Below are 19181 nucleotides of genomic sequence, written 5' to 3'. Positions count from 1 at the left end.
ATCTGGGTGATACTCGCAGAGCTGGCCTGTGTTTCCAGGCAGCACTCTGTGCTTTTTCCCCTGCTTGGTTAGAACAGGAGGATCCCTCCGGTGCATTTATTCCTGTTTATACTGAGTATGTCTGCAAGGCAGAGCTGCCTTCAGACTACCATGGCCTGGCAGCATGGCAACTGATGACTTGCAGAGCTGCAAGGGAGGGGAAAGCAAAGAGTCCAGTTGGGTTTTCCTGAAAAAGGAGGAGTCGGCAACAGCCATGTCATCCCTTGAGAAGAGTGGAAGTGCTGGAAGTGAGATGCAGTTTGAAGGCAGAAGGGGAGAACCCACGGCAGTGCCTGGGCTGTGCAGCACTCGGGTCTCCCCTACATTTTGGTGCTACGCAGTGTTCATAGCTGGGGCAAAGGGGTGCTGAGGGATGGCAGCTCTTCCACATAGCCTGGAACATGGGCTACTCAGCAGGAGCTTCGGACTTGGAAATCTTTTACTGCTAGGCCCATCACGGGAGCAGGAGAGATGTTTGTTATCTTTTGCCTGGTGGCGCCAGCGGTTGAGCAAGAAGAGCGTGAAGCTGGCTGCTGGCATCTGTATTTGTGCCATCCAGAGCTTCCACCTAATCCCGCTGGCTGGAGGACTTGCAGGCTTGGTAATGTTCCTGGCATGGTATATCTCACCTTTTGTTTCAGTGTAATTAGTCTGAAAGGGGAGAAAGGATGTAGCATCTTCCACCTCAAGGAGAACTGCTAAGGGTTCCTTATGCTCCCAAAGCAAACACAATTTGTACATTTGGCCTGGTTCCCCCCAAGGGATAATGCTAGCAGCTCCAACCAGCACAATCAATCCCAGCAGCCGAGGAGCGGGCAGGCATGCCAGCAGCTCTTGGCCATGCAGACCCCATGGTCAGGCTGCTTTCAGGGCACTGGCAGGGTGCGGGCCACAGCTGCCGGGTCACTGCCACAGCTCCCAGTGCATTGTTCAAGCAAACAGGGAGGAACATGCATGGTGTCAGCTGAGCGGGGCAGGGTGTGTGCTCATCAGCCAGGCTTTCTCACTCCCTGCAGGGCCTGGGTTTGGTGTGAGTATGTTTACTTTCCCCACAGCCTCTCAGGTGGCTCCAGAGGGGTGGCCAAGCCCAAGCTGCCAGGAAATCCTGGTGGCAACCCCGTGGGCTTGTGGCTGGCAGGGTGGACCTGGCAGTTTGCTGGGCACAGGAGAGCATAGCACATCAGTTGCTTATGGCTGAGCTTTTGGAAGATGCATGTAAACATCCTTCTCTTCATACCCATGAGTGAGATGGGGGAAAAAAACCTCCAGGGCTGTTTTGCTTGCAGAGGTGCTTCGAGGGCTGGGTGAGTCACCTGGGGAAGCACAGGGCACAGCCAGGCTCAGGAGAAAGTCCGTATATACTTCATCCCATCCCTAAGAGTTACTGTCAGGGCCATGTTTTGATGTGGGGATGGTTATTCTGAAAGTGTTTGCTCAGAGCACCTCAGGGCGTCAACCGCACTCAGCTCAGGGCTTTCCCTGGGGACCTTTGGTGACAAACCTCTTCCCTGCAGCTGTGTGAAATGAGGCCAGGCTACGAGGCCAGGATTTTCAGAGATCGCCCCACTGCTGATGAGGAGCTCACAGCCTGCCCCACCCTCTCCCAGCGCCACAGGCTGCCCATATTAAAGGCCTTATTTTTCCCTTGACCTGTTGGGTAGAGCAAGGGAGGATGGGCTCACACAAAAGCTTTTTCCAGTGTGCTTGGGGAGAGAGAGGGAGTAAAAAACTGCTGTGTGGGGTGGCTGAGGGCCTTCCCCACCTGGCCAGCAAGTTTGTCCCCCCCCCGACACCCAGCTCCTCTGCTTGGAGGAGCCAGGCTGTGGCCCCAATGCTGTAGGCAGGTAACTGTCACAGAGAAGACAGAGGTGAAACTACTCAGCTCCTTCTGCCTCACCCAGGGCCAGAAGGGTTTTCTGAAAACAAAAATAAAGGGGAAAATTCAGTCTCCACCCATCCACCCAATTTGGCCAGCAAATCAAACAAAACAATCTCAGAGCTGGCACCACAGGAGTGGTGAATGCCAGCTCCCAGCCTCTCACACGAGGTGTCGAAACGAAAGGAGATGAACAAACAACCCCCAGGTGCCTGGGGCCAGCAAACTGGTTTTAAGATGCTGGTGGGTTGTTTTTTTCCTGTGTGGTGGTGGGAGCAGCACCCCACAATCCTCCCAACAGCAGGCAGCTGGTCCCCCGAGCACTTGGCCACCCCTGGGCCATGGGCACATGTTGATGGGGCTCCACAAGAAGGTCTTCATGCAGAAATGCATGTCACCACAGATGGTTTTTGTGGGCATCCTGGCAAAGGGTGATGTGACCAGTGACTGACAATGTGCTGAAGGGGATGTCAGGTTCAGGCATCACCTTGGCTGTGCCCAGCTGCTGCAGAGACCCCTGCAGAGATGAGCCTGGTGCCAATGTGCCCCACAGCAGCTGGGGCCCCTGCCCTGGATGGGCACACTTGGCCTATGTGTGTCCGGTTACTGTGACTAATATCAGGCTTTTAATATACAGGGCTTTTGTTTCAGTGGTTTTCCAGCCAAAACTCCTCTACTAGAGCTATGTACATTTAGAGGTGGCTCTAGGTTTGCCATTAACAGATCTTGTCACAGGCGCGATGAAGATCTTTGCAAAATTTGCCAGAGGGTCCACATTCTCATCTCTATGAGGGAGCGTCATGAGAGAGTTTCTTCTGCACCTTTGCTACAGTCCAGTTAAAGCACCATGAGCAGTTGGGAGGTGCCTTTCAGGGCATTCACACATCTTTCTAGCTTCTGCTTCATTGCAGTCAAACCAACTGGTTTCATTTCTTGCACTGGAGCTGCCCAAAGCACACTGGCAGCAAGCAGTGGCCTCATTTTTCACCAACAAAGCAGGGACCAGCCTTTAGCCTGGTGCTTTCATCTGACATCGGGTGCAGAAGCACTGCAAGGAGGGGCTGGTGATGCTGGGATGCGCTGGGAGGGCAGCCACACTCCTGGCGCTGCCCGGAGCAGCCAGGCCAGTCCAATGCAACGTGTTTCCCCCAAACTTGGGAGCAAAGCCACTCTAAGGCCATTGCAAAAAAGCCATGTGTGATAAAAGGGTGTTTTTTCCGTTGTTTTTGCCCGTGGGCCGGAGCTGTTGCGCTCGCATGCAAGGCAGCGCAGGAGCTGCTTATCAGCTCACCCCATCGCGGCAGCAGACTGATGGTGCCGCTGCCATCTCTGCTGTTAATCTCATTACAAATAAAGGAGGGGTAGAAGCTAAACTGAGCTCATACTAATTCCCCCTGCCCTGCCCTGCTCAACCTCAGGAAATACCTACTAGAACTGCCATTCTTGTTATCCAAACCACCCCTGGAAACGATCATTAGCTGACTTGCTCCTTTGCCAAGTGTGTCCACTCGCCAGCCCGGCTCCGTTTGCCCACGGGGCCCTCGCGTTGCCTGCTCCTGCCACGGCACGCACTGCGGTTGCCTGCACCAGTGCTCTCCTGCCGCGGCCGCGCACGCTGCACGCTGCCGCCCAGCTGGACCGAGGCTGAACCCCGCTTCCCTGAGGCTCACCAGCGCTCTGCCTTGCCCCAGAACAAGGTGAGGGTGGCCAGGCAGCATTTTGAGTTGCCTGTTTTGCTTTCTCAAGTTCCTGTAGTGTGCCAGGACTTATTTTTGGCAGGGTTGGATGGTGTCCAAGGGGTTGGGACATGTTGACATTTATATTTTTTTTTTTTTTTTGCATAACAATGTTTTGTTAAATGAGAAGGAAACAAACTTGGTGCCAGCTTTCACCATGTGTTTAAAACAAGATAAAAGTAATGCTAGGCTGGCCATGGCATCCACCAGACCTGTGGAGACAGCAGTTTGCTGGTGCAGTGTGTGCTCTGAGGGCAGATGAGTGACCCACGCACACTACGCCGTGCTCTGGGAGGACATGGCGGGGCCCTGTTGTTCTCGATGGCATCTACTGCACCTGTACATGTGGACCCCCCCAGGCCCAAAGTGAAGGCAGGACAGTGCCTGGGGTGAACAACAGTGCAGGATCTGGCCTCATGCACGGCTGCACACTGTTGGTTCTGGTGCTGTCACTGGCACCAAAGCACCTTAACTCTGGGCCTGGGTGCCTGCTGTGGAAATGGGGTGGCGGGAGGAAAAGCACATGTACACATGCACCCATCCACACCTGGGGAAGAGCACAACGTTGTGGGATCCAGCCAGGGTCATATCTCAATGCACAGACAAGCAGCAACATTTCCCCCAGGAAAAGGTGGCTCTTCTGTTGGAGTGTGGGCGTAGGAGCAGTTGCGGAAACAAGACATGCATGCTTCTTTCCTTTTTTAATATAGTTCTTCCCCAAAGCAGGACTAGCCCATTTTTATCTCACTGCCAGCACTGTTAGAGCCAGCTGTCTTGTTTTGGGTTTTTTCCCCAGGCTGGGCAAGGGTGTGGACAGGAGGAAACAACTTTTTTTTTTTTTAATGACAGTTTTCCATGGGAAGATGTTTGGCTGCCTGTGAGCTCTCAGGTTGGCTCTGCTCAGGTTTAACCAGAAGGGATGAGCAGTGCCTAGTGCAAACTCCATCTCCTTCCTCTGCTTACATCTTTCCCCTGGCCAAGTCACTGCAGCTCACAGGCAGCCAGCAGTGTAATGCAACGGTGACAAACCAGTCCAGGCTCTGCTCCCACCCACGACCACAGTACCTCCAAGGTGGAGAGACCCTTGCACAGGGACTGGCCAACCTTAGGTGAAGCAGCTGGCAGGGATGGTGTCACCCAAACTGTCCATCACCAAGGCAGAGATGAAGCAGCAGGGTGGGGAGACAGCAAGAGGGATGCAGCTGCAGGATGGGATGGAGTGGCAGCAGAAGAGGGTCTTCAGCCAGACTGGCCTCTTGCAGAGTTTATTGCTTGGTCTCCAAAGTCATAAGAGCTGCTGTATCTTAGGCTGTCAGTCTAACTCCTGGAAAATAAAGGGGACACACAAAAGGTCCAAATACACCATATTTTATAAGGTTATCATCTCCCAGCTTGGAATCAATGGGGATTAGTCATCACTCAGTGGAGCTGCTGGAGACTGACTTGTTGTCCACATGTCCCTAAGCCTCCACAGCAATATTGGTGAGGTTCAGTTGCTTAAAATTAACACCTCAAAAAGTATCACAGGCTAATGCCTATAGGTGTGCCCAGGTTTTATTAGACTCTGTAGCCACTGGACATAAGGAGCTTTAGGTATTTCAGCCTTGACTGTGGATTCAGGGATTTGTAAATACCCATAAGTCTTATTTGCCAGTGAGGTTTCAGGGGTGAGTTTTGGCTGGAGGGAAACTTTCATCAGCCACCTGCAGTAAGACATTTACAGCCCAAAGGGGCTTAAATTCAGACTTTTGGCTGGCCCCCATTGGTGGTTCTTTGCTTGTACAAGGTGTTTTCCATGCTCCTACCCTCTGCACAAGGCGTCAGGTGCCTTGGGCTACTATGGCCCCTGATAGCTGCTGCTCCAAATGCCTCGGTGCCCTCGCTGCCGCAGTCTCTGCTGCCACATCCCTGACTGTGAAGTGCAATGATTCATCTTCTCCCTGACAAAAGCATCTATTTCATCTGTACTTTTTCCTTAAAAATTAATGACTCCCTGTGCCTGTGGCACAGACTGGGGTCCTCCAGCCCCCCTGCAACTCCTAGCAGCAGCCTTGTGCAAGGGGCAACCTAACTTGGCTCTCAAAACAAATGCAAAGCTCCTTGCTAGTAAAGATTCTCTGGCATTGAGTAACACCGCACAGTTTTGCTTTCAGACCAACGGCTGCACCCATGCATACACAAACACACAGAGCTGATTCAGTTGTTGGTTTAAATAGTTTTTAATTCATGAGTTTCCTTCATGAGTTGTTTTCTTTTTTTTCTAGTTGACTGCCATAAATCAACCCTGCTAATCTCACCCTGCATATATTATTAGTATTAGGAGGGGCATGGCAGAGTTAACAAGGAACTAAGACACGGTTCAACCATCTCCATCTCCAAACGGCTCCTATTACCCATGATAGAACTGGGACATGTATAACAAATGGCCATCACATTAAGTATGTTGTGGCTCCCTTCCGTGGCCAAGCCTCGGCTAGAGGAGCTCAGAGCTGGCCCAGGAGCCTTGAGGCTTGCTCTGAAATGCACATCAGCTTTATCACAGTGGTGTGATCTCAGGCACTGCCTCCTTCAGGAGCTGCTTCATGGAGGGGGTTTGGGAAGCAGCAATTACCAGACTGGCAGGGCAAAAGAGGAATAACCAACGTGAGCCATTGTAGCAGGAAGCAAAAATGTTAATGCACCAGGTTGTCCCTGGGGTGTATTTGACCAAAGAGGAGTGTATACTTTTGGTATTGTTGTTAGCTTTCTTTTTCCAGGGATGCGAGTGCCCTGTGGGCAGTCTGGATGTGACCCTGAGAGCTCTGGCAGATGCCAGGCCCCTACATCATATCTGAGTTAGAATTAATTTCTCAGAGGCCAAGCCACCCTGGTGGCAACCCATCCCACTCAGATACAAAAGAGACCCAAAAGCCTACATTGTATTTTGGTGCATGTCCCAAAGAGCTCTGTAACTTGCTCCTGTGAGGCTACAGCATGCCAATAAATTTGGCAACCACCTCTGCTGTTGCAGCAGAAATACAAATCCACTTCTCAGCTAGACTTTGCCAGAGCAGAGAGCTGGAAAAACAAACAGGAAAGTGCCTTTGACTCACTGCATTCCTGTTTCCTGGCTTCACCCTGGCATGGACCAAAGGCAGGTCTCAGCAGCAGAGCAGCGTGGTGAACGGCATGGCCCGGGATTTGGGGTTCGTGTTTGTCCCAAAAAGTTACACCCTTCTGAGGCTGCTCCTCTGTTCTCCACCAAAGCTTCACTCCGAGCCTGCTGCACACCCCAGCAGTGCACAGGGGCTGTGACACCCTCCTGCTCTCCAAATTGCCTGAAGTGTGCCAATGGTGCACAAGTTATTAGGTGACTGGATGCAGAGCAAAGGAGATGGACAGGCAGGCAAATGCGCACACACAGCTTTGCTTAATCTTGTCCACATTGGTGCTTCTGTCTTTCCTCCAGGACGGGGATGCATGTGTGTGCTCTAGGGACTGGAGCAGGAAACCCCTAAGGAAGAGGCACCATCATGAGACAAACCACATAACCCCCCCCAGTCTCCCCTTCTAATATTTGTCTAAAGAAAGACAAAGACAGGCCCAGATGTTGTGTTTAGTTTATTTCCCCTGGATTTAGGCACAGCTCTGGCTAACCACCACAGCAGCAAACAAACCATGACCTGTGATGCCCCGCTGCCTCCCCGCAGGAGGGCCAGCTGGTGGGATCCCGGCAGCCCCCGGCAGCGCAGGGGCTGCACCGAGCTGCCTGGAGGGGGCAGCTCTGCAGGATGCGCTCAGGCAGATGTGGGTGTTGGGGGATGACAGCTCGAACTCATGCTGAAAGTTCAGCATGTAGGAGTCAAGCCTTGGATGTAATAGTGTGGTGCAGATGGGGGACAACACAACCACTGTTTCAGCTCTCCAGCTGCCCTCCCCTTCTTCTCTCCAGCTTTTCTTCTGGCTAGTTTAGAAAAGGCAGGCTAAGCATTTACAGGGGAAGCACTTAAGCAGGGAAGGGTCTCTGAAAGCAGAGACCTGTGGGCAGTTCTTTTGGGAGCCAACACAATGAATCTTTTCAACAGTCTATGAGGAAGGGAGATATAACCTCCAAGAAACAAGCTACACTGGTGGCTCAAAAACATTCAGCACTTTCCTCCCTGCAGATTCCACATTGGAGGAGGTGCAGCAAATGACCCATCATTTTCTAGGCAGTAATGGTGGCCTCTTCACAGCCTGGGCATTTGTTTTTCCAGATGCGCTGAGTTCCCCTTTATCTTGCCCAGGACCAGCTTTTGAGGTCTCTACAGAAGAACCATCCTTGTCTATGGCCTTTGCAGCCAGTGACTGGATGAGAAGAGGATACTGCTGAGCCTGAAAGATTTGGATAGGCACAAGCTGCATGAACAAAGAGAAAAGACAATTCCCTATTACAGATTTTAAGTCCTGGAAATGCCAAAGCTGGCAAAGGGGATCAGAAAAGGCCTGAGGAAGTGCCAATGCAGCAGGGAGCTGAGCAAACCTGCTCAGGGATGCAAACTCCAGCCAAGATGCCTGAAGTGATTTCTTGAGAGACAGCAGCCTTGCAGTAAATTCAACAGCAAAGATTACTGCAACCTGCCTTTTAGAAACTGCTTTCTAGCAGCAGAAGCAGCTGTTGGGTCAAAATAAAATCTCTCCTTATGTCTGGGGTGTGACTTCAGTGTTCGTTCTGACTGAGGTAGGGGCTGCTCTGATCCCACACACAGGACTTAATTTAATGGTGGGAGAGGGATGGTTTACTAGCTTAGCAGCAGTTACTCACATAGTAAATTCCTTGTGATAAGCAGCATGTGCTTTCACTGCAACACCCTCAGCCTGGGTCAGAAATACTCTGAGGAAATAGATGCTACCACACCATGATCACTGCTGCTCCTGCACTGTCAGGACAGGAGGATGCAGCCAGGACATCCGGAGCACAAAGGTGCACCATGATCACCCAACACCACGGCACGGTAACGTCCCTGAGCCTTTCAGCTACTTTCCAACATGGACCTGGAAATGATGACTTCTAACCTTGGGTTTTACCAGCAGCAGGGAATCCCAGAGGCAAAATCACAGCAGAAGATGCTTGCACAGAGTTGAGGGGTCCCAGCAAGAGCTGTGCTAAACACAGGAGAGGCACTCCTGAAACTCCAAAATCATATTAACTTGTTAATTTATACGGCACTCTGTACAAAAATAGAAGGGTTCTAATAAGATTAACAATATTAAATAAATATTTAATAGAAAAAGTCTTTGGCCTAGTTCATAGCTCATCCTTTGGGTTGATGTTCATTTCACTGGGTCCTAGATGCTCCTGGTCCAACATTGCGATCACTTCATCTGCCTGGATTCTCTCCTGCAAGAGGGAAAGGAAAAAACTGTAATAGCAGAGCTTCAGTGCCTGCTCTCAGCTTATTCAGCATGGCTCAGCCTGCTGGGAGGGCCCACAGAAAGCAGTTCATCCAGGAACCACCAGTATAGTTGAGAGGACAGGGGACAGCCTGGGACTTGAGCTGGGCATTTGCTGGGCAAAATTAATCAAATCATTTTGCACCTCAATGCCTAAACCCCTCCTCCTTCCAGGGGCTGCAATGGTTGATGCAGAGCTGATGTATTGCTGTTCCCTTATCACACTTCACTAGCAGTGACTGCCACAGTGTACCTGTCCTCTCTGCTTGATATGGACTTCCAGCTCCTGGGCAGGGCCGATCTCCTACCATACATGCACCAAGCATGGAGGAATTTCAGCTAGTGCCGAAAAGCAGAGACAGTAAAGTGTGTGTTTGGAAATAAGCTTCTTCCAAAACCTTGCAGCCCACTTGCTTCACAAGGCAAAGGCACAAGGGTTTTGTTCTTTCCCTGCATTTAGTTTTGCTTGGAGGTTACCTGTTAAAAGGCATCACAGCCCAGATTTCCCAAAGCATCCGGGTGCCCAGACCCATGGACTTCAGGCTACCAAACTGCTTTGGAGGACCTGGCAGCAGCCGCACATTGCTGGCCTCTGAGCTGTGGCTGGCTGTGCAGAACTTGCCCGTTCATCAGGTTATTGCCACTAGGTGTCAGAAATGGCCTGCCCAGCCCTGCACGGAGCCCTCCTGCACCCTGCTCAACACTCCAGCCCAGCCCTGCACCCCATGTGCCCGGGGTGATGGGTGTCCAGGAGCATGGCTGGCAGGGAAAACTGCTCGGTCCTGGGGCCACCGGCCCATGTCCCTGCGGTGCAGCAGATGGGAACACGGCTGCGGGGGGGTGTGATGGGGGAAAATAGATGTGCTGGTACTGGAGGTTGAAGACGGTCCAGGTTCCTCCAGTACCCCGCTAGCTCCCCTCACATCGTGACGGAGGGACTCACCAGCTCTCTGTAAAGCGGATCCAAGGTGAACCAGAGAGCCACAGCGCACCGCTGGCCTTTGGTAACCGCCTTCACCCCGTGGGGGTTCTCACCGCCTGACGAGAAGCTGATCATTCGTCCACACTTGGGCTTGATGGAGGCCTGTGGGAAAACAGGCAACACCAGGGTGGCAATGAGCAGCACAGCTAAATGCACTGGCCGTGTCTGGGCTCATTATGGTCCAGGGCCTGGGATCTTACTGGGCATCTCTTTGCATCACCCCAGCACCCAGTGAGCTGCTCTGGAGGTCATGCAGAGCTCTGGGCATGGCTGTAAACACCATCTATGGCAAAACAGGGACACGGCACAGCTCCAAGGAAATACAAGCTAAGCCTGGCACAGGCTGTCCAATGCCTTTCTTCTCTCTGCTGAGTCCACAACAGGTATCCCGCAGGACCTCTGGGGCAGAAGTGCCAACCAAATCAACCCTCTGGCACTGGTCTTAGGTAGATGCAATCTACCCTCCAGCATCTACTGAACTTCAGAGCCCCAGCATGGTCCCCAGATGCTCTGTCCAACCACGGATGGGGGTGCCCAGACTCCCCAATGGCCCCATGCAGAGGTGAGGGCTTCTGCCTGAGCCCCATCACTCTCAGGGACTGATGTCCACCACCGTGACCTGCTCTGGGCCAGACACTGCATATGTAGAGAGGCACTGCTTCGTGTTTCGCCACAAGATGGGGTGGGAGCTCAGCAGTCCTCCAGGCAGGGATGACTCTCAGCCATCCCGCTGATCTGCAGGTTTCCTGCTCAGTGCAGCCTCTGGGCAGGGCACAGAAGGTCTGTGCACCTCTGCCAGCAGGATTTTGTACGGGTTCTTTGCAAGGTAGGAGCCACAGACTGCCTGGGGAAGCCCAGAGCCCCAGCACAGGCTGCTGAGGAACAGTGTTTGGTTCACAGCACTGACTTACCGTCACAGTTTTGGCATCCATCTCAGTGAAAATGAACTCGCCTCCTTCGAAATCTGCGTTCATGTACAGGAGGGCACTGGGGGAGGAAGCGGGAGACCCCTGTGAGGGGAGCAGCAGGGAGAGGGCTTGGGGCTGACTGACCCTCGCCTCTGGGGCAGATCCTGCATCACTCCACTAAGATGGGGGGGGCTTCCAGGCACGGGAGATCTTGCTGTGGGCCAGTCAGAGCCACCCAAACTGCCCTCATTTTGGAGCCACAGCTGAGAACTGGCAGATCTCTCCTTGGCTAGGGAACAATTCTCAGAATGTCCCCTGGGTCCCACCAGCTCTCATCCTCCCGTTTTGAATCATGAACACCTGAGAGAGACACAGTCCTGTGGGCCACAGCTGGAATCTCCCAACCCTAAAACATCAGAGAGCAATCAGAGTTAAACTCTGGCTTGAAGCTTAGCCATGATGCTTGCTGCCACCAGAAACTACCTTCTGGATCTCACTTTTGCCATGGCTGGGATGTACCAGCTTTAGGGCTTACAGCCTGTGGAGGAGGATGCCCTGCCTTGAGGAGGGTCCTCAGTGGCATCCCCCTCTTCCTTCCTACCTGTAATCCCGAAAGGTGTAGGCAGGAGGCTCCTTCCAGCACTCATTGGCCTCAGGGTCCAAGAGGCAGTTGTCAGCATGGATGGGGTGGCTCAGGTCATTCCTCCTCTCCTGCTGGCCTAAGCAGGACCATGTGGAGGAAGGGGGAAGGAGAAGGGGTGGATGAAATGGAAATGCCATGCTCTGTGGGATCCATCACAGTGGGGAGCCTGCCTCAACCCCACTTTGGATGGTGTTCACAGGTGAGAGGAAAGGAAAGGTTGGGGAGAAAAGGCAACATCTGAAGACTCAGATCTGCACAGCTCTGCTTGTTCCCTACTGCAGTGAAGCGAGATGGAGAGCTGGGGGTTGGAAAGGAGAAGGGACAGTGAAAGGAGGCAAGAGAAGAGGGAGGAGAAAAGAGGAAGAGTTGGAGACATGAAAAAAAAGAGACATGCCAGAAATGAGCTTCTTCAGGACAGCAGTGCCCACCCTTTTCTACTGTGGGGACAGTGACTTTGCTCAGCTCTCAGCCACCAGCTTAAGCATCAAGCAAAAGAGAGCTACTCTCAGGCTTGGGTCACCCACTTGTAAACACCCCATGGGGGGCTGAACCCCTCCTGTCCTCCCAGCCCTGTCCTGCCGCCAGCCCCCCAAGCTCTCACCAGAGAGGGCGGTGCGGCACACCAGGTGGGTGTAGGAGAAGTAGAGCGTGGAGTTCAGCATGAAGTAGGACTCGACGATCCTGCGAGCCTTCTCACTGATGTCGTAGAAGAGCCGGGCACTCTTCAGCGGGACGCGGCCCTCATAGCCATACTGGGCAAGGTGCAGGGGTGAGAGAGGGTCAGTGCCGCATGCTGTCTGGGACAGAGGGCATGGGACAGGAGGATGAGGGAAGAAGATGTACCTTGAGGGCCTTGAGGACGGTGGCTCCTTCAAATCTCTCATTCGGGGTGTGGGGGGAGGTTTTACCCCTGTAACCGTCTCCAGCCAACATGATCCCCTGAAAGACATGAACATGAGTGAGGGATGAACTGGCTCCCCACGAGAGGAGGAGCTGCAATGGAAGCACCTGGCACCCTCTTCCCCAAATCCCCCAGGGCTGCATTCACCGGGACAGGTGAGTTGGGTGGGAAGGCACTGCAGCTCTCCATGATCATGGTCCATTCTGAGATGCTGGAAAACAGCCACCCACCTCCCATCTGGGGATGTTCAGGCACCCTCACTCCCTTCCCAGGCTCAGCTGATGATGAACGAGAAGGCTCAACCAGGCCTGTGGATAAACATCCTTTGGGGTTGTGTATAACATGGGGCAAAGAGCTATTTCTGCATGGGCTCTGTCTTGCAGCATGTTTCTAAGAATAGCCCAAGATGGGAAAGCAGCTCCTGTGTTGCAGTTATGGGTGTGTTATGGGGATAAGCATCTGACTGCTCTCCATGGGCATCCTGACATCAGCTGCAACACTCAAGAGTGAGGCATGAAGCCAGAACCTCTGCAGGGGCTAATCACACAGCCCTCACAAGCCAGATGCTGGGGAGAGCATCAGGCAACTCAGCCCAGGTGGCTGTCGTGTCCTCTCCAGGGGCATTGCCTACTCACACTGGCCACCCTGTGAAGCTCTCGACACTGTTCCTCTGAGATGACGTTATCCAGTAGTACTCGCTGGGTGCCGTTCAGCTGCTGTGAGTTGTAGACAAACTTCACGTCGCTGTAGAGAAGCGGACCCCCTGATGGAGAGACACAAAACGACCCTGCTGAACATGCCCTGGCCTCGTTGACATCTTGTACCATGGCTGAGGGCCAGCTGAAGTCACCCGGGTGCACTGCCAGGGGAAGAGCTTCGCAGCAGAGAGCAGAGTTTGGCCTCACAACAGCAACAAAAGAAACAGAAGCAAAGGAAACACCTGGAGATTAAACCAATTTGCTGCAAGAGCATCAGCATTTTCCACCTTCTCATTAGCTGCCTTACAAACGCAGGGACCACAGCCTGAAAATGCCAAAATCCTGTGGGACACAAAGAGAGACACCGGCTAACTTGGCCCTCCTGCCCAGCAGCCAGCATCAGCAGAGGCTATAAGTTTCCACTGCATTTGCACTACGTAGATCTTGCCGGCTTGGCATGCAAAGCCACTCTCTGCAATTGTCATCAGTGGAGTTTTTTGTCTTTTACACACATAGAAAACCTAATGTAGTGCTGAGCTTGCAGCAAGCATCGCTTGTTCTCCACCAAAAAGTGGGGCTGGGAGTGAGCAAGCTGAAGGACCTTGAGGACAATCTCCCTCCACAGAGGCAAAGGAGCTGCCATGGCTGTCCCTGCCATCCCTTGCTCCCCGGCTCCAAGATGCCTCCCTCCACCTGCCAGAAGCCAATGGCTTGGCTGCATTTTGAAGGTCCCAGGTAGCGTCCCTGGGATGGGAATACAACTGTGGCTGGGCTTGGCTTGCACACTGCTGGGCTCCTGCCTGGTATGGGGCAACTGAGCCTTGCCACATGCTAAGCGAACGGGCAAGGAAAAGAGAGAGTTTAGCTCTTTACAAGAAGTTTGGATACATCCCCATCAAATTTGCCTGATCAGAAAAACATGTCGAGGCCACTAAATCACAATCTTCTGAAGCCTCTTCCCCTCATCTCTTTGAAGAGAGAGAACGAAAGAAACGGCAACAATAAAAACTTAAATCAGATGTTTCTCCAGGAGGAAGGTGAAATGCATCTAAATTGTGGGAAAAATTATATTGTCACACAGCCACAATAAAACAGAAGAAACAAAGCCACAGAGCTCCTCTCACCATGTGGCACAAGGAAACTTCTCTGTTACGCTGCTTTTATAATTACTATTTTTCCTGTCTGTTGAGGCGTACTGTGTGTTTTTGGAAGGTCTCCTTGGCCTGTGAAGGACACATAACCCTGAGGGCAGAGCCCTGCCACTAGCCCACAACTTTATTTCTGAAGAGTTAGGTTTTCTGGGAACAGAAAAGATGGGATGTTCCTCATGTTCACTTTGCTGTTCTTGTTGCTCAATAATAGCATTTATTATAAATGCAGCGGGATCAGAAACAGGACTCTGAAATCCAAACTCCTGGCACACTCCAACTCAGGGCTGAGTTTTCCAGCTCAGACATTGCTCTTCCCCAGCCGTAGGCACATGAGGGATGAACCTGGAAGGCATGACTCACCACTTCCCCAGTTGCTTCTGTTCCTCCCAGAGAACTAGCGGGGGCTGCCCTGTGCTGTGAACACTGAACCCCTGTCCCACCCCAGCAGCATGCTCCCGGCTGCCTTCCTCATCCCCACCACCTCTAAGCACCAGCAGAGAGAGAGACCTGTTTCCCACGTGTATGCTTTGTGAAAAACATCCCAAAGAAACTGGGGAATTCTTTGGACTTTTGGGAGTGAAGGAATTGGCAGAAAGGAGGAAGGGGGAAAGGAGAGAAGTACAGAAGAGGAGTACAAAATTAAAATGGACTTTTCTTTTTTTCTGTTGGATTTTTCTCTTCTTTTGCCAAGTGAAAAGAGAGAAAGAAAAAAAGACAACAAAGAAAGAAAACAGCTGGATGGACAAAAATCTCATTTTCTTTTTGAATGGTTTCAGTTTTCTTTGTAAACTTGGAAACATTCTGCAACTAAACCAGAATACAAGCATAGAGAGAAGAAAAAGCAGAGAAAGATGCACTCTGAAATTATTTGGTTATAGAAGGCAAACAAGCCAACAAATATAAATCAATCAGCTCTTGGCTTAAGCAAGCCCTTCAGGATCTTCCTGTGGTATTTGCCTATTTTATGTATGGCTAGAGAAGGGATAACAATACTCTGAACATGACACTGAGCAGCTTGGGCCATAGAAAGCTGTGAAATTCCCCAAAAAGCACAACCATCCATTGCATTACAGAGAGGTTTAATTGCCTGCTGCTGTGGAGCTGGCCCACTAGAGACACAAGACACCTCCTGGCTTGACATCCCGTTGTTTTGCAGTGAGGAGTATGCTTTGGTATTTGGCTACAATATAGTATTTCAAAATTGTTATGGGGGAAATCTTGTCTTTAGTAGAAGATGTTACAGTATTTGCTGTGGTCACTGAAAATGTGCTGCAATCAGTTGAAATGTCTGCTGACATGCCTTAAAACCAAGTGATTTGATGTAAGCCAAAACATGAAATCACAAGCCAGTCTGCAAACAGAAATGTTTGTTAATATAGTGTGATCCAGCACATTTAGCAAAGCATCAGGACCGGAGTTCCCAAACCTAATGCCTCCAGCATCCATCCTTCTGCAGCCTGGATGACAGGGAACACTTTAATCTTAAAAGCATCTGCGGGAAAGACTACTGTTTGCTGATGCCATCTTTCCCATGGTGAGGAGAACCCAGCCTCCCAGCTCCACACTTCAGGGCTCTGTACTGAGCAGCTCAGCAGGTGGGAAAAGCAAGTCCAAGACCAGAGCAGTGATGGTGGGATCTACAGACCCAGAAATGCTGTGGCAGCATATAAGACTTCTCTGTCTCTTAAACAAAACTTCAACCCCCTTAGATAGGATTTGCCTTCATTGCTCAGCAGACAGCCTTTGCAGTCTGCAGTCTCTAGCAATAGGAAAAAACCTTCTGATTTTGTTGAAGCATCTCCATCGGACTTACCCTCCTTCAACTCTCGATCTGGTTTTGGCATGGGTTTCTTTGCCAGGGACAGCCGGGGCCCATCCTCTGGTTCACTGCTAATACTTGATGGGACACTGAGGAGCAAGAGAGAAGAGGAACATCACTACTTTGGCCACAGGTCTCCAGTTCTGGGAATTGCACTGTTTTGAACCCTTTGAAAACCAATACATGAAAAAAACAGGCAAATTGGCACTTTGTACAAAAGTCACAACCATACAAGTAGAAGCCCTCACCCTGTCCTGTGGCAAACCGTGGTTTTGTGGTAATGGGAACAACAATTTCTACCAGAAAAGCGCAGACACCAACAAACCTGAACAGCATGACTTGCCTCATCGACCAAGTTCCCTCTAGACTATAGCTGGTTTTGAGGCACTCAGCTAAAATAAGGTGCTTGTGGGAATGTTTGTAATGGTAAGGTGCAAAGGGCCCTAATTCAACCATGACAGTGTTCTGGGGTGGATGGGCAGCACCCCCCAAGTGGCAGGCTGGTACCCCATCATGGGCATATCCCCTTCACCCCACTGTGAGGACTGGTGAAGCCATGGGCTCAGCTGGGGCGGGTGGTGTCTCACCTGTGCTCATCCTGGCGGGCGCCGTACCTGTTCCAGTAGTTCTGTGGGAAAAGAGAGAGGTCATGCTTCTTAATTTAATGCTCGAGCTGAAGCAAGGCAGCTACCTGCTCTGCCTCACCCCCAGGGACATCAGCCAGCCTCTCTGGTATAGATCCATCCCACACAACTCTGGGCAATTGCCTGGGGTCACCAAATTGAAAATGTAACCCCAACCCAAACTGGCATCATATGGTGAGTACAGAGGAGCCCGGCTTGCCCAGCCTCCTCTGTCCCACCCCACCACCACAACAGTGGCTGAGATGCAGCCAGACACCACGGCAGGAGAGCCGGACTAGGCTGCGTCTGCTTCTCCTTTGCCCCAGGAACAGCTGCCTTCCTTGCTCTGCCATCACCATTTTCCCATAGGGAACAAACCAGGCCAAGACCCAGCTCCTGAGTCATCTACATGGGACTCGCTTTATACAAGAGGGGAGGGCCGAAGCTGGTCCTAAAGCTGTGAACTCCTAAGGGGCCTCTCCATAGCAGACCCGGGCATTACCGGCTCCGTGTAGGTGTATCCAAGGCCGGCCGCAGCCACCTGCAAGAGGTGAGACTCCAGCTTATGGCGCCGCAGCAGCATTTTTGCTTCCTGAAAAAAAGAGGAAAAGGGGAGTAGTTGCTCATGTAGCTTTCACAAGACACCTGCAGTGCACCTCTGCTTCAAGGGGGGGTTTGCTTTTCACGCAACACCACAGGCTCCTATGGGGTAAGGGATGCTTGGGTCATGCCTTAGAGCAAGCCAGGACATGGGGCTAAGCCACTCACTATGTTACAGAAAGGGAGATGCTCAGCAACTCATTCGGGAAGCCTGAATCCCCAAAATACATGGCCATAGCTGGCAGGGAGTGCTGACCACCTTGGAAAGCCTCTAAATATCTGGGCAAGAGGCTGGTCAAAGAAGCCAGGTTCAGGCTGGCGGAGCAGGGACGCTGGCTGGGCTATGCCTTGGTTCCCCATCTGCAACGTGGAGCCCATAGCCTGGCAGTGGGTGGGCTGGAGCATGGCAGCCTGGGACGCACTCAGGGCGCTTGGATGGGGACCACAAGGCACAGCCAGCTGGAAGTCAGCCATCACAGCGCTTTTTTTTTGAATGAAAAATTTGTAAACAAAACACTGAGTTGTCTTGTAGAAAATTACTATGCAAAGCAAAAAAATCAAAATTTTTTTTACAGAAAACTTCAAAACACTGGAAACAATGAAATGTTTTTGTCAACTTCAGGTTTTTTCCTAGATTCACTTTGAGAGAAGAAATGATAATTGTTCTTGTTTTCTTTTTTATAATTTCTCTTTTCTTTTTTAGCATTTTACCAAATTTACCTGGAAATCAAGGAATTCCCAAGGGAATGGAAAATCCAATTCCTGCCTACCCTCTGCTTATGGCTCAAGGGGAATGAGCCTCTCAGCAGGGCTGTGATGGGATGGGAGGAACTTCTCTTCTGCATCATGAGAAAGGCAGCCCCAGGGCTGCAGATAAAGGCTGCCTGGACCAGAGAGGAAGCCTGTCCCACTGGGTGACTGAACTCATACTGTTTCGTTGTTTGACCCCAGCCTAACCCTGTGATAGCAAAGCTACTCCCCGCAGAACTGGCTGGCTTAGCACTGAACTCCAAGCTCAGTGACTTGAGAGTAACATCGACATCCCAGCCTCCCCTTGGGAAAATATTTCTCAGCCCTCTCTTAACAGAGGTTGCCCTCTGCTCAGTGCTCTACTGCATTCCTCCTCCACATCTCCTCTGGAGCACTGAACAAGAGGAGGGTTTACGTTGTTGAGGTACTCAGTCACCGCCTTCCCTGACCCTGCTCGGGCTTTGCTAAGCTAAGTGCCCATTTAAAGAAAATCCAGCCCCCCAGCTTCTCCCCCACACCAGTGACTCTGGACTTGCCCCCTGACAATTAGCATCGCCAGCTAGTCCAGCATCTCCACATCTGTTTTCAAAGTGGTTCCACTGTGGGAAAGCTGCCAAGCTGCTTTTATTTCCCGCTGATGTTTTTGTTAAAGCCTCCCGCCAAGGGCTCTTAGGTGACACTCAGTCTCACCTTTCTGGGTTTGATGGTGTCTGGGTCCACTGTACCTTCCAAGAGGCCCTCGTAATAACCTGCGTTCTCCAAGACATCTTCATCGTCCGGGTGGAAGAGGAGGTAGGACTTGGCACACTCCAGGGCTTTTATGTAGTCACCAACTGGGAAGCAACACAAGAGTTGTCAGGGGGGGCAGAGGTGGTCACAGCCCCTCTGGCAGTGCCAGGGGCTCACAGAGAGCACAGCGGGGCAGAGGGGAGCCTGCAGAGAGGGAGGGCACAGCCTGAGCTCTCCATCAGCTGAAGGGTGAGCCCAGCACTTTACAAGGCTCTTTTGATGCAACTTTGTGTTAACTTCTCCATTTCACTGGC

General features: G+C 51.7%; 1 protein-coding gene across 5 annotated transcripts in view; it reads right to left on the bottom strand.

Moving 5' to 3' along the window:
* Nucleotides 1-7235: 7235 nt before the first annotated feature.
* The window catches only part of P3H2 (prolyl 3-hydroxylase 2), a 74913-nt gene continuing 62967 nt past the window's right edge, over nt 7236-19181 (bottom strand). For 4 of the 5 annotated variants that reach the window (XM_074833976.1, XM_074833979.1, XM_074833978.1 and 1 more), the window contains 11 exons: nt 18829-18971; nt 17291-17380; nt 16753-16793; nt 16160-16254; nt 13133-13260; nt 12440-12535; nt 12198-12348; nt 11555-11672; nt 10957-11032; nt 10007-10147; nt 7236-9010 (listed from right to left, as the gene is read on the bottom strand). In XM_074833976.1, the coding sequence (XP_074690077.1) occupies nt 8918-9010; nt 10007-10147; nt 10957-11032; nt 11555-11672; nt 12198-12348; nt 12440-12535; nt 13133-13260; nt 16160-16254; nt 16753-16793; nt 17291-17380; nt 18829-18971 (1172 nt within the window). In that variant the 3' untranslated portion in view covers nt 7236-8917. Of the gene's footprint in view, nt 9011-10006; nt 10148-10956; nt 11033-11554; nt 11673-11728; nt 11895-12197; nt 12349-12439; nt 12536-13132; nt 13261-16159; nt 16255-16752; nt 16794-17290; nt 17381-18828; nt 18972-19181 lie in introns of those variants that run through there. The other variant, XM_074833977.1, reaches the window with a different exon arrangement.

This window comes from Strix aluco, chromosome 9, assembly GCF_031877795.1.
Source record: "Strix aluco isolate bStrAlu1 chromosome 9, bStrAlu1.hap1, whole genome shotgun sequence".
Taxonomy (NCBI): Eukaryota; Metazoa; Chordata; class Aves; order Strigiformes; family Strigidae; genus Strix; species Strix aluco.
Note: the sequence above shows the minus strand (reverse complement) of the source record. Positions and strands in the feature narration are given on the sequence as shown.